Below are 15,193 nucleotides of genomic sequence, written 5' to 3' on the forward strand. Positions count from 1 at the left end.
GAGGAGGATGGGGAGGAAAAAGAAAACTTACTAGCTTTCAGAACAAATCCCCAGATTTTATTCCAAAAGCTAGCATGTTTTCTTTCTCTTTTGTGTGTGCCTGTCAAGGAATCAACATTTGTGCTATTCTTTGAGAGGTTTCCTTTACTCCTAAATTATTTATATTCTGCCATAACTTTCCTTATAACATTTAATGCGTATAAATATTCACAGACACAGTACAACAAGTAGAAACAAAAAGTACACTTCATGTTTTATTTATTAATACCTGATGCTTGATTAACAGCCTCAAAGTGAGTCCGGCAAACATAGCCATAACATCATACTCAGTTATGCAATATTCACTCCACCTGTGAATTTAACAAACAATCTGGAGCTCAAATTATCTTTATCATCAGTAAAGGCTACAATACAATGATTGTTACAGTAGCTGTGGTAGCACATGTGCTCATCTACAAAACGAATAGTAGTAGGAGGGTGGCAGGGGTAACACCCCAAGCTTCCCATTCACTTCAGCGTTTCTGCTCCAAATCATACAGACAGATCCACTCCTCAAACTTTCATAAAATGTACTTATAGATGTAGAATGCAAGAGCATAAGGCAAATATGCAGTTATTTATTCCAAGTCACGGGAATGATTATTGCAATGTTTTTCTGCATTTAAAAAATTGTAACACGTCTACACAAAATACCATTTTAATCCGTCATTGAAAACTGTGTGTCACAAACATAATTTGATGTTACCACTAATGTGATGCCTGAACATAAAATGATTCTCCAAATGGTTCCCCACAATGATTAAAGATCTAAGATTGGAAAATAACATAGAAATGCAATGTTCTCTCAGTCTTTCACATGACCCACTTGATTACAACAGAGTCTATAAAATGCAAATAAAGTACTATCCCACAATGTTTAATTTAGAAAATTCAGTATACAGCAGTTAGCACCTGCATTATTTGGATTTTCCAGAATCAGATGAAGCAGTCTAGAGGTTTTTAACTACAATCAAATAAAATTATTTTCACAAACTGGAAAGGAAATGTAGAAACTAACAGCAAATCTTTGGAAAATATTTATATGAAAGATGAGGGAAAATACTCTAAAAACAACTGTTACAATATTTTCTCATAGTGCTGAATTCAAAATTTTTTTGAATTGTCAAGGGCCACTGCGAGCAAGTGTCATTAAATATCATGGTCCATGAATGACAATCTCGAAGTCCTGTGCAGACTTTGATTGATCTGTGTCAAAAAAATACAATTTTTTTTAAATAACTAAGGATACATGAGGGGAAAACTAAGATTTTTTGTAACGACATTTCAACAGTATGTCTTCCCACAGCAAAAAACTAAAAATACAATGAATTGCTTTAACAAATGTGAATGATAAAAGACTAGAATATTCTCTCAGTTATGGCAGTCAGCAAACTAATTACTCGCATTTACCATCATTTAAAATGCTATAAAACTCAATAATAACAATGTCACTATGCACCAAACAAAAAATCTGAAGAACATAATGCAAAGATTTCACTGTATAAGAAGTAACCTGAACATTAATTAAGTACAACTTACATTTAATGGATTACAACAGACACAAATCACACAATATTTTCAGCATCATTCAGTATAAATTCATAATAATAAAAACCACACAACTTTCACTGGCACCCATCAACCATTCTGTGTACAAAAAGCAGGCAGGCAACTTTTCTGCCCATTGTACTGCTGCTAGTAACTCTATACATGATTGTACAACAAAGATATTAAATTAAAATTTTGAATGTTGGATATACATTAACAGTAGCAGTTTTAATATGTACACATATTTACAGATAACAGTCACAGAGAAATGAAATTGACATACACAGAATTCTCTATTAAATTTTTAAACACTCTGAATAAAAAATAAAAAAAACAAAATCTACAGAAAGCATTTTTCTTACAAACAACAACTTGAGTAAAATTGTAACAAAGTTTACAGAACAAATATACTTAAAGTTATTGTAAGTGCTCTTTGAAAAGTCTGGTTCTTTGCCTTACAGGACTTCTTATTCTTTATTATGGTATAATAAGAGTGTACAGCTAAGGCACAGATCTCTAAACAAAAAGAACTGAAATTCCTTTTGAACTTCAGGTACATCCTTTAACACACATCCTCTGGAGATTATTTGATATTTCACAGGCTGCTCTGCTCATTTCTGTAGTAGTCTTACAATCTTTTTACAGCCTCTCTCTTTGTGGTATCAGCACAAACAGTACAGTCTGTTTCTTTTGACGCTGCCAGAGAGAGAGTAACAAAGCACCGAAAGCAGCAGCAGCAGCATGTTTATACAAACTACAGCTACAAAGGCAAACAGCAGATCCTGTCTGCGAACATTTTACAGGCAGAGTATTCTCCTGTTTATTTTAAGAGGAATCTTCTTCTCTCCACAGTCACATGTGAGATTCGACAGCATAAAAATGTGTCCCATCTTAGCATACATGAGATCAAAGTGGACAAAAAAAAAAAAGAAAAAAAAAATGCATCCACTGCTAAGGAAAACATTCACATCTGTAGGCGATTCCTCTTTCAAGGACAAAGAGAAACATAAATGAACTGAATTAGGCACCAAAGCAAAGCAGCTGGCAGTGACATGATCGAATTACTGTCAGCTCTGGTTGTAACGGTGGTCCCAGTAAACTGGGTCCCCATTGCGGCCCCCATTTTGCTGTTGTTGTGGCTGCTGTTGCTGTTGCTGCTGCTGAGAAGGTGGCTGAGATGCTGGTTGTGCTGGTTGTTGTTGCTGCTGCGCCAGTACACTACTTGGCCTCAGACCGGCAGGCTGCCCATGGGTGGGTGGGCATCCAGATGGGGGTGACGCAGCAGTTCCACTACCCAGACCACCTGAAGGCTCTGCACAACATATAAAAGGGCAAATTTGAGTCCTAAGACCACAAAGATTTTGCAGCTTTCAGACAGGTACAATGACTTCACAATGTGAAATTAAAATGCAGCTCTAGTTTATACATGTAAATTACATGTGTATATTAACAGAAATAACCCATCTGGTATCTGATTAAATTATCTAAATGTACAGGAAAACTGTTAAGATCAAATATACTACTTAAAGTTTCTACAACGGGCACAGATTTTTGGCCACACATCATTAAATTAATGATATTGTAGATTTACATAAGCCATCTGTAGATAAAGATACCTTTCTCCTTAAAGTGGAGGAGATTCATGCTCATATGAGCTGTTTCTCTCACACTATGATGTAAACAGTGTCAGTAGCACCTGATGAAAAACTCAAAAAATCTATATAAAAAGCTTTCAACTGAAGGGCATAGGCAGTAATATACTCGACCTGATGAAAATGATTACATGAGCACATCCACACAGTAAATCAAAGTATAAATTACATTTTTTTAAAGTAAAAAATGAGAGTTTTAGACCTGACACAACTTTTGTGATTGTTCACACAAACAATGCTGGTAAAACATACAGAAATTCTAGAACTGTGAGGTTCCCTTCAAATAAACTGCTGTTTTCACAACAAACACACAAAATCAGTATGAATTTGTATGAAATTGAATCGCATCAAATACAGAACGCACAGTCAACTGTTTCTTGACAGATAAATTCAAGTCTATGTGTAAAATGACGAGGCCATTAGAAAGTCCATAATGACAGCCGCAAAATTTATGGGATATGAGATACAGCTTGGTATCACATTATAAAATTTATTCTCAACACAAAGGAGAAAAAAAGTGACAGCTAGAAGAAAAGGCAACCAAACATTTAATTGCACTGTATGGCAATAATGACACGGGTATTGGTTCATGTTTGTTACTGATACACAATTCCAAAAGCAAAACTTCGCAAAGACACACTAATATTTTAGCAAATATGTATAGACATAAGTTATTTCAGGAATGATAATCTGGAACCGTAGACCTTTCTAGAGATCTTGAGAAACTGGTGCTCTGCAGTTTGCAAATATATTTGTTAACTGACAACTTTGAAACACCATGAGCTGCACATAAAATGCTTAGTGTCTAAACTGGTATTTGGGTGTATAGCCCATCATCAGTGGCACATATGCAAAGGACAACAAATAACTGCATGACATCAATCTCTACAACATAACAGTTGTATTCCTAACAGTAGAAGTGTAAGTCTACTTAGATTATGCATCTCTATACTAATGAGATTTGTGTCAATTATAAATTATTTGTATGTACAGCTCTATGTTCATCTAGAAAGCAAAACACCAGGTGGATACCTAGAATACCTAGAAACCAATTATAACCGTGTCTGTGTTAATATGATAAGGTATGAAATCTGTCCTACCTCACTGTGTACAATTGTCACTTACGTTACAGCTGTCCAATATTAAACAATGACATTTCTTGGTCTCACCAGACACAACTGTTATAAAATGTAAATACAGAACTGGCAGATAGGCCAAAGAGTCTATATTACACATCTCTTGTTACTTCTGAGATCATATAAATATGCACCTGTGACACGCATTCATACATGTAAAACTACCATGTTTGGACAGTAAGTATAAAAATGCAAAATGCACTCTAAGACATAATGACGTGCACCACGGATGAATCCAAATGGCATGGAAATCGGTAGATGTGATGCATTATGTACAGATGAACAAATGATTACATTTCCAGAAAAATTTGATGATTTATTCAAGAGAAATCATCAAAATCTCAATCTGATTTAAAAGCCCTGCCCACAATGTAACAAACATTCTCGACTGGGGAGATATTGGGTGACCTTCCTGGCAGAGGTAAGATTTGGCAAGCCTGAAGACGAGCAGTAGAAACTCTCACTATCTGCAGTCAGGCTCAGTTCACAGAGGGACTCATCACTGAACAGAATTCTTCTCTAGTCAATAATATTCCAGGGTGAAGATGTGTCTGGAGACATACTGGACAGTGGTGGGATTCAGAAGCCCACCATACAGCCCAACTACAAGGAGTGATGTTCTGGGGTACCATTTCATTTCACAGCAGCAGCCCTTTTGTTGTCATTCACGCCATCCTTACAGCGCAGAGGTATGTTGAAAGTATTCTTCACCCCATTTTGTTGCCTTTGATGGCAAGCCTCCTGGGGCTTACATTTCAGCAAAATAATGCCCCTACATGTCACGAGTTGCTATAGCTTCTCTTCATGCTTGCCAAACCTTCTCATGGCCAGCAAGGCTGCCAGATCTTTCCCCAATTGAGAATATCTGGAATGTTTATGGGAAAGGCCCTCAAACCAGCTTGCAATTTTGATGATCAAACGCGTGAACTGGAAAGAATTTGGCATGATATCCCTCAGGTTTACATCTAATGACTCTATCAACCAGTGCCAAGCTGATTAAGTGCTTGTATAAAGGTCAGAGGTGGAGCAAGATACCACTGAGTTGCTCAATTTGTGAAGCTCTTTCTCTTGAATAAGCTGGTCATTGTGGCCAAGCAGTTCTAGGCGCTTCAGTCTGTAACCGCACTGCTGCTATGGTCGCAGGTTTGAATCCTGCCTCGGGCATGGATATGTGTGATGTCTTTAGGTTAGTTAGGTTTACGTAGTTCTAAGTCTAGCGGACTGATGACCTCAGATGTTAAGTCCCATAGTGCTCACAGCCATTTGAACCATCTCTTGAATAACTCATCATATTTGTCTGAGATTCTAATCATTTGTTTGTCTGTACATGAGCTTCAAATCTACCGATTCCCATCCCATTTGGATAATTTATTCAAGGTGCATTTTTTATAATACAGGCTCTTTGGCCCTTCTGTTGGCTCCATATATATGTTAAATGACAGTTGTATCCAACGTGACCAAGAAATGGTACCATTTAAGATTTGACAGCTGCAACACACACAACTTGTGCACTGTGAGGTAGTATAGATTTCATATTCTATCATAAAACACAGATACGGTTGTAAATGGATTCTAGGTATCTACGTTGTTGTTTGTTTTATAGGTGAACACCGAACTGAACTACACAAATAATTTGCATAGACTTATGTTTCAGCTGTTATGTGTACAACTGTTACATTGTAGAGACTAGTGTACAAACAACTGTTTGTTATCATTTGTATCAGTTGCTGCTGACAATGGGTTATATGCCTGAATGCCAGTTTAGCTAGTAAACATTTTAAGTGAAGCTCTGGTGTATAGAAGATGCCCTTTAACAATTAGTCCTCTTTGATAGTACTCCACATGTGTATGAGCAGGAGAATAAATCGCATTGCCCCATTTCCATGGACATGTGAAACACACTGCTGACTTGGCAGTATTCACATGTACTATGTGGCAGTGTTATGGAAATCTGAACTTTAGATATTAGGTAATGAATACCCGCTTTCCCCTGTATATTCGATAGATAAAATGTTGCAAGAAAGCGGGATGTTGCATGTCAGTTAATGTCTTGTGAGCAACCTCTCGACATTGTATAACTGATCTAAAACGTTGCACAGAATTAAACTCATGTTCAAAACCTCTTAATAATTTCCATTTCACTGCTGAAAATAATAATGTTTGGTGTTTTTGATGATGTGACATCAGACAGTGTAAAAAGTAGCATATCATTTTACAGAAGTGAGAGATGATTACTCAAAAATGGTTCAAATGGCTCTGAGCACTATGGGACTTAAAATCTTAGGTCATCAGTTCCCTAGAACTTAGAACTAGTTAAACCTAACTAACCTAAGGACATGACACAACACCCAGCCATCACGAGGCAGAGAAAATCCCTGACCCCGCCAGGAATCGAACCCGGGAACCCGGGTGTGGGAAGCGAGAACGCTACCGCACGACCACGAGATGTGGGCAAAGGATGATTACTCAACAAGAGATGCTCTGATCAATAAAGAAATTTAAATTAAGAATAACAGTCATCATTATTTTATCACAATGGATTTTTCGGCAGAGTCGGACAGCTGGGTCTGTAATAACGATATTGAAATGTGACAGACGAGGTTAAAATACATAAAACAGTTTGAGTAACCTTCCTCAATTCCACAGAGGCATTATCTTACTAAACAGTGACATGTCATTATGCAGGGGGAATATCAAATTGTTTGGATCTGTAACCTAAGCAGGCCTTCTTGACTGCTGTAACAGTTTGCTTCTTTACCTGGATTCCAACATACCGTTAATCCAGCAGCATGATATCTCTTTCCCCTTCATTTGTGCAAAACAAAGAATTCCTGTATGTCTCAAACCATTTTAACTGCTGAGTATATTTCCTGAAGGGCTTTGTGAATAGCAGAAAGGAAACTTCTCCCCTCAGTTACACCTCATCTCTTCCACTGGCTTCAAAACTGCATATACCTTTGAACTGAGAACTGTATATGCATCAAGAGAAGAATTCTGAAGACAATGTCAAAGGCAGTTAACTTTTTTTCGATCTCTTAGCACATACAAAGTTACACATGCAGATCTAAATGACTTGTAAAACAAACGTAATTGTTGGGTTCAAATTAATGATGATGTACATAAAATAGAAAGAAACTTCCACATGGGAAAAATATATTAAAAACAAAGATTCCAAGACTTACCAAGCGGGAAAGCGCCGGCAGACAGGCACATGAACAAAACACACAAACACACACACAGAATTACTAGCTTTCGCAACCGATGGTTGCTTCTTCAGGAAGGAGAGGGAAAGACGAAAGGATGTGGGTTTTAAGGGAGAGGGTAAGGAGTCATTCCAATCCCGGGAGCGGAAAGACTTCCCTTAGGGGAAAAAAAGGACAGGTGTACACTCGCGTGCGCGCGCACACACGCACACCCACACACGCACACACACGCACACACACACACACACACACACACACACACACACACACACACACACACACACATCCATCCGTGTGTGTGTGTGTGTGTGTGTGTGTGTGTGTGTGTGTGTGTGTGTGTGTGCGCGCGAGTGTACACCTGTCCTTTTTTTCCCCTAAGGGAAGTCTTTCCGCTCCCGGGATTGGAATGACTCCTTACCCTCTCCCTTAAAACCCACATCCTTTCGTCTTTCCCTCTCCTTCCTGAAGAAGCAACCATCGGTTGCGAAAGCTAGTAATTCTGTGTGTGTGTTTGTGTGTTTTGTTCATGTGCCTGTCTGCCGGTGCTTTCCCGCTTGGTAAGTCTTGGAATCTTTGTTTTTAATATGACTTATAAAACACTTATTTAAGAAGTGAACTATTCACTAAATTAGTTAATTACATTAATAATGGACATTCTTTGCCTGGAATGAATGGATAAAAAGGTATTGTGCTCACAGACTGTTGTTGAGAATTCATTCCATTTGAATGCAGGCAGCAGTATTGTATTCTGGTGTGTGAAGTACAGCATACATTTTGCATGCTTGTCACACCATGACCAGCTAATGTTTAATGTAATATGGTGGATAACTTGTCTCAGTACAAAGTTTACAAATAGTACTGGTCCTAAAAGCTGTCATGGTCAGCCTTGTTACCTCGTGCTGGAATGCATCCAGTACCTTCACATATGACAGTCTATTAGATTTGTGCACTGCCAATTTATAATGAAGGTGCTCAGGTCCAAAGGCACACTACAGCTGGACGTCAGCTCATCATCATTCACAGATGACACATTTTAAAATGCTGAATTCTTTGACTAAATGTCTTATGTCCTTCAGATGTGGCAAACACATATGTATAAGATTGAAAATGAGGCCCATAAACCTCACGGACACCTTAAAATTGAGAACAGCAGACTTCATTCTAACTTCTGGAAAGCCAGAAGAAAGTTCTCAATGTTTTGAATATTTCCCAGGTATTCAGCTGGGTGGTGTCATCCGGAAGTTGCAATATTTTGTCAAGCCGACTACTTGCCATCTGCAGGCATTAACGCTGTCTTGATTGTTTTCTGTTGGTGCCACCTCTATAACCAGTTCCCCACCTCCTCTCACCGGCAGCCTCTGCACATGAACATGGCAGACTGTGTGTGGTGGTGCAGGAAGTGCGACGTCGGGACACTGGCCTCTGTTGGCATGACAAAACACATTCTTGTCTTTTTCTGTTACCATGAAGGGAGCAGTTTTCCACATAGCTTGCCACTGTGCTTTGATCATGCTCAAGCCTCAGTCCCTGGCTTTGCTTACTTAAAAGCCATTACTTTATTTATTAGTTTGTCACGTAGTTGGATCTCTACAGTCTCATCGAGAATACACTTCCTGAAGGTTTTCAGTTGCTGTACCAACTTGGTGCCATTGTAATTCATAGCGAGTCCATGGAAGATGCAGTGTCTACTGCAGAAGACTTTGTCAGCTGTTTGTTGTCTATGTGGTGTTAAAGCTCAAGTACATCTCTCATGTCCTGTCTGGATACTTGGGCCTACATAAATTTTCCTGCACTGCAAGGGATGTGGCAGACTCCTTATATCTGAAGTCCTAGGTCATCCTAAACTGTTCCCAACAGTGCTTTCATCTTGAGTAGCTGGCAGCACAAGAACTTGACGTTACTTTCCCGGAGTATTCTTCAGATTTTTGTTGATATGTTCCAGAAATATGGGACGATTGCCGTCAGAACTGGTTTCTCTTCATCCTCAGCAGGTTGTGTTTTCGGCTTCTTACTGCATGCCTCCAGCTGTCATACCCATTCACAACAAGATGTCCTAAGCACACTAATCCACAGAGAACACAAAATTTGGTAATATGGAAGTCTAGTAGCTAAACCGCAGCACCTAGAGGCCACATTCCTTAGAGCAGTCACCACATACAATGAGCCTTAAGACCAAAGAAGCCAGTCGTCAAAAATAATAAACCAGTTCGCATGGCTGGGTACTCTCCTCACTACATGTCGTTTAATCTCTTGAGTCACAGCTCTTAAGGTACCCACAAAACAGGCTACACAGTAAACATGTGAAGCCCTGGAAATATCTGTGGCTGGATGACATCTGGCCCCTACTACTCCTCTATTTGAAATACCAATCACAAATTCATTTTAATCAAAATACACCCATTTTTTACCATTTAAATTTTCAGTGTTATTTTTAACTTATTCTACAGAGAATTTGAAGGTTGCAAAATACCAACAATAGGTGTTTGCATGGCTAACAGAAAATATCTTTCTTAACGTGCATCTGTCAAACTGAGAATGAGAAAAAAAAGATGATTTTTGAGAGAAGGGAATATCTTAATCTTTATCAAGAAGATCAAGAAGGGAATATCTGGTCTACATGCTCTCAACATACTACACTGCTTTGGCCACAGAGATAATTGGACAAGGGAGCAGGAAGGGAGGGAGCAGAGGATATATATAAATAATATATAATGTTATTTTGGATTATAATAATCAAAAACTAGAAGTGGAAGAAGTGGATAACTTGAGATCAAATGATTGCTTGCAACAGAAAGCAATTGAAATAATGGAACAAATTTTACTTTCCATGTTTGTGATGCCTATTACTATTTGTACCTCATAAGGGAACATGAAATATTGATGGAAGAATCAAGTATACCCCCTGTGTGGTTTCTTGTAGAATACTCTTTTGTAACACAAAGCTATGAACATCAAGAAATTATTTCTCCTCCATGTCATGGCTTGTTAATAGACTTAGTACCAGCAATTTTGATGGAAAGATACTACCTACAGAGAAAAAATTTCACCTGTCATATACCTAAAAAGTGTGTGCTGATGTACGAGGGTAATCCCAGAAGTAAGGTCTCCTATTTTTTTTTATAAGTACATAGACCTGTTTATTTCTACAATAGTTCACATCAGTTTACAGCTTGAACATTTAGCTATTTTTTGACATAATCACAATTTCTTGTCAATGTATTTTTGTAGACGGTGTGTCAGTTTTTGTGTGCCTCTGTCATGCCAGCTCACCGCCATGCTATTCAGAAAGTTATGAACCTCTTCTTTCACCTCATCGTCGGAGCCAAATCGCTTTCTGGCAAAATGTTCTTTTAACCGAGCGAACGGGTGATAGTCTCTGGGCGCCAAGTCAGGACTATAGCGTGGGTGGGTGATTATGTTCCACTGAAACTGTTGCAGGAGAGCAACAGTGTGCCGAGCAATGTGTGGGTGAGCGTTTTCATGGATAATGTGTACGTCCTTGCCCTACATTCCTCTTCTCCGGTTCTGAATTGCCTGTTTGAGTTTTTACAGAGTCTCACAGTACTTGTCAGCATAAATTGTGGTCCCAGTGGACATAAAGTCGACCAACAGTACCCCTTTCCGATCCCAAAAAACAGTTGTCATGACTTTACCGGCAGACTGTGTTTGTTTGAATTACCGTGGCTTTGGAGAAAAAGAATGCCACCACTCGCGTGATTGTTGATTGGTCTCAGGTGTAAAGTGGTATACCCAGGTTTCGACACCCGTGACAATTGAGTCCAGAAAGTTGTCCTGTTTGGCTGCAAGGTGGTGAAGAAATGTGCAGGAAGCATCAACTCGTTGCCACATGTGGTCCTCAGTCAGCATGTATGGCACACATCTTGCGCACACCTTCCGGTAGTTCAATGTTTCCATTGAAATTCTGTGAGCGGTGCTTCGGGAAACCTCAGGAACCAATGTGCAGAGATCATCCAGGATGATTCACCGATCTTCACGCATGCTTTGCTCAACCTTCAACACTGTCTCCTCAGAAATGACGGTCTCCTGCTCCTTTGTTCGTCATGAATTTTGGTCCAACCAGCTGCAAACTCTCTACACCACTTATGAACATTTTTGACATCCATGCATGAGTCACCATACACTTCCGTCAATTGGTGATGGATTTCAATCGTTGCAGTGCCCTTTGCGGTAAAAAAACAAATAACTGCACGCATTTCACACTTGGTGGTAACATCCAATGGGAGCTCCATTCTCAACGGCTTCCAAGGCAAGAATGAACGCCTCAGTGCGGAGTGTGCATGTTTACACACAGTGCGTGAAGCCCTCTTCACAACAGTGTGACCAACTGCCACACAAACAGAGCTCTGTACTTATAAAAAAAAAATAGGAAACCTTACTTTTGGGATTACCCTCATATGTAAGAGTCTGAAAGGAAAAGTATTAAAAAATAAACATCTTGGCAGTGTCTAAATTGTGAAGTTGTTTTCGTATGCTTGATTGTTTCAGTACATACCACACTAAAGCAAATTATGTACAAAAATAAATTGCACAAGACTTCCTTTAGAATTAAAACATGACTTGATAAAACAGATCTTCGTATGCCTGCTATTTTAACATATTATTTCAATACCCTCATGAACAAGTAAACAACATTTGCAGCTTTAACAGGACATTACATAAAAATTTACTGAATTCACTGTTACAAAGATATCATTTTCAAACAAATATGATAAAATCATCAGCCGACATGTATCTGTCCCAAGTGTTTCAGGTCAGTCTTGAATGTTTTAATAGGATAGCAATTTACCTCCAACAGGTGGTGGCGGTGGCACCTTGCCACCACGCCTCACCAGCAGTCTCACTGAAGGTCCTCCATTTCGAATAATTTCTATAGCCTCAGCATGTGTCATATTCTTTGTGTTGATTCCATTGATTTCTATTATTTGATCTCCAATCTGAAACAGAACAAAACAAATAATAAGAAATTTCACTCCCCCCCCCCCCCCCTCGCGCTCTCTCTCTCTCTCTCTCTCTCTCTCTCTCTCTCACACACACACACACACACACACACACACACACACACACACACACACACACTCATTCACTTTGCTGAATACTCATACGGCCTGGTACAAAGCAGGCAGAGGACTTAACTATGGGTACACTTCCTATATTACATGAGGAGTACTCAGCAGATCTGAGGAAATAAAAATTTCACAAGATGTATAAATCTCATATGATTTAGTCCCCTCGAGGTTGCACACAGGCCTGCAGTAAATATAAATGATTTTAATACAGAAAAAGTAGGTAGCTATTGCTACAAAAGCTAGGAGTGCTCAACGTTATCTGTACATGGTGAACAGTTGCCTTTCCACACACCAATTGTATATTTTCCATCATATTACTGTATCCATAAATATTTATAAATGTTGGTCGGGGCCAGTGGCCATTGAAGAAATGAAAATGAAGTATAAGGAGCTACATGTACATTATTACTCCACAAACCACCTTATGGTGTCTGATGGAGGTTACTTCTGGTGCCACTCGCCTTCCTCCCTTCCTGTTTCATTTGAAAATGATGCATGGGAAGAATAACTGTTAATAAATCGCAATATTAGCTCTAACTTCTTTGAATTCTCTGATTATCTTGTAGACATTTCACAAGATTTATGTAGGAGGAAGTAATATGTTGCCTGACTCTTCCCAGAATAACCACTCTCACAATTTCAATCATAAACTTCTACATGATGCACAAAGCTTCTATTACAGCATTTGCCACTGGGGTTTGTCAAGAACCTCTGTAATGCTCCCCTCCTTATGAAACAGTAACAATATGAAATGTACCACTATTCACTGCATATTCTCTACGTCTTCCATTAAACAAACCTGGTAAAGATCCCAGACTGAGGAGCAATACTCAAAGAACTGGTGTTACAATTGTCTGGTAAGCCACTTCTTTTATGGATTAATTACATCCCCTTATGATTCCTCCAATGAATTTCCACCAAGCATATGATTTTTCTACGATTATTTTTATGTGATGATTGCACTTAGATAACTCTGGATCATTATTTCTAGATACTTCACGGTTGTTAATGCTTTCAGCAAATTATCATCAATAGTGTCACCGGAAAGTTGTGGATCTCTTTCTCTATTTATGTGCAATACATTACATATATGTATGAGATGAACATCAACAAAAGCAAAACGAGGATAATTGAATGTAGTTGAATTACATCAGGTGATGTTGAGAGAATCAGATTAGGAAATGAGACACTTAAAGCAATAGATGAGTTTTGGTATTTGGGCACCAGAATAACTGATTATGGTTGAAATAGAGATTATATTTAAATTGTAGAATGACAATGGCAAGAAAAGCATTTCTAAAGAAGAGAAATTTGTTAACAGCAGTGCAGATTTAAGCATCAGAAAGTCTTTTCTGAATGTATCTGAATGGAGTATAGCCATGTATGGAAATGAAACATGGACTATAAACAGTTTACACAGGAAGAGCACAGAAGATTCTGAAATGTGGTGCTACAGAAGAATGCTGAATATCAGGTGGGTATATCGTGTAACTAATGAAGAGGAACTGAATGGAATTGGGAAGAAAAGAAATTTATGGCATAACCTGACTAGAAGAATGATTTTTGACTGTACAACTACTCAACAAAGCACAGAAGTTGACACACGTGATGTATAGTGGACCTAATATTATACCATTTTTAGGATGAAGAAAAAATATGGAATTGTTTCTTATGTGTCTTGTGAATCAATCTCAAAAGATCCGATATATTAATATACTGGACAAAACTAAATAGTTATATGGTGGCTGAACTTAATGAACAAATGGCTATGGAAGTGAAAGACATCCTAGTTTCACAACCAAATACTGAGATATATATCTCTATGAAGTATGAGGTTGTAATGTACTTGCAGTCAGAAGTCAAAAAACTCCAAAAATTGCTTCACAATGAAGAATTTGTGACCACAAACTACTCCATTACTTTTTCTTTGCACAATGGCAAGTTATGAAATTAATGATTATATTTCATGCAATATATGGCTGACATGGTTTCCTGTGGATGCACAGAAAATACATTTTGCACTGGTGGCTCTCTCTCAAACTGCTGACCAAATAGGTAAGATGTGTCCACATAAGGGTACCACAACCATTTCCATCAGGACAGAGAATCCTTTGGATGTGCTGCACATAAGTAGCTAAACAATCTAAGCAATTTATGGCCTTAAAAATATGGTGCTCCACCTGTGTGTCACAACAGCAATGATCTTCCAGAAAAATCAAATGTCTGTCCAACAGGAAGAATATCTGCTGGTATCAAAGAAAACTTTGAGCTGCAGCCTATCAGTATTAACCTATTCGTGTCAAGAAAAATGCTGCCAGAAATCAAGTGGTGATGGTGATCAATTTCAAACTGGGCAGTTACCGACTGTTCATAAGGGAGCACTATACCAAGCTACAATTCCCTATTGGTACAGGTGCTGAAGTCTCAACTTACCCTTATTCTCATCTTTCCCGCGAAACACTGATGGTAGTTACCTGAACACTGCAAATGGATATTTCATAAAATCCAACAACCACATAAATTTTCAT

The 15,193-nt window shown here is 38.5% G+C and overlaps 1 protein-coding gene across 4 annotated transcripts in view; it reads right to left on the reverse strand.

Moving 5' to 3' along the window:
• Positions 1-241: 241 nt before the first annotated feature.
• LOC126297547 (membrane-associated guanylate kinase, WW and PDZ domain-containing protein 1) overlaps positions 242-15,193 on the reverse strand; it is a 376,107-nt gene continuing 361,155 nt past the window's right edge. For all 4 annotated transcript variants that reach the window (XM_049988468.1, XM_049988470.1, XM_049988469.1 and 1 more), the window contains 2 exons: positions 12,386-12,533; positions 242-2,899 (listed from right to left, as the gene is read on the reverse strand). In XM_049988468.1, the coding sequence (XP_049844425.1) occupies positions 2,655-2,899; positions 12,386-12,533 (393 nt within the window). In that variant the 3' untranslated portion in view covers positions 242-2,654. The remainder of the gene's footprint in view (positions 2,900-12,385; positions 12,534-15,193) is intronic.

Source organism: Schistocerca gregaria, chromosome X (assembly GCF_023897955.1).
Source record: "Schistocerca gregaria isolate iqSchGreg1 chromosome X, iqSchGreg1.2, whole genome shotgun sequence".
Classification (NCBI taxonomy): Eukaryota; Metazoa; Arthropoda; class Insecta; order Orthoptera; family Acrididae; genus Schistocerca; species Schistocerca gregaria.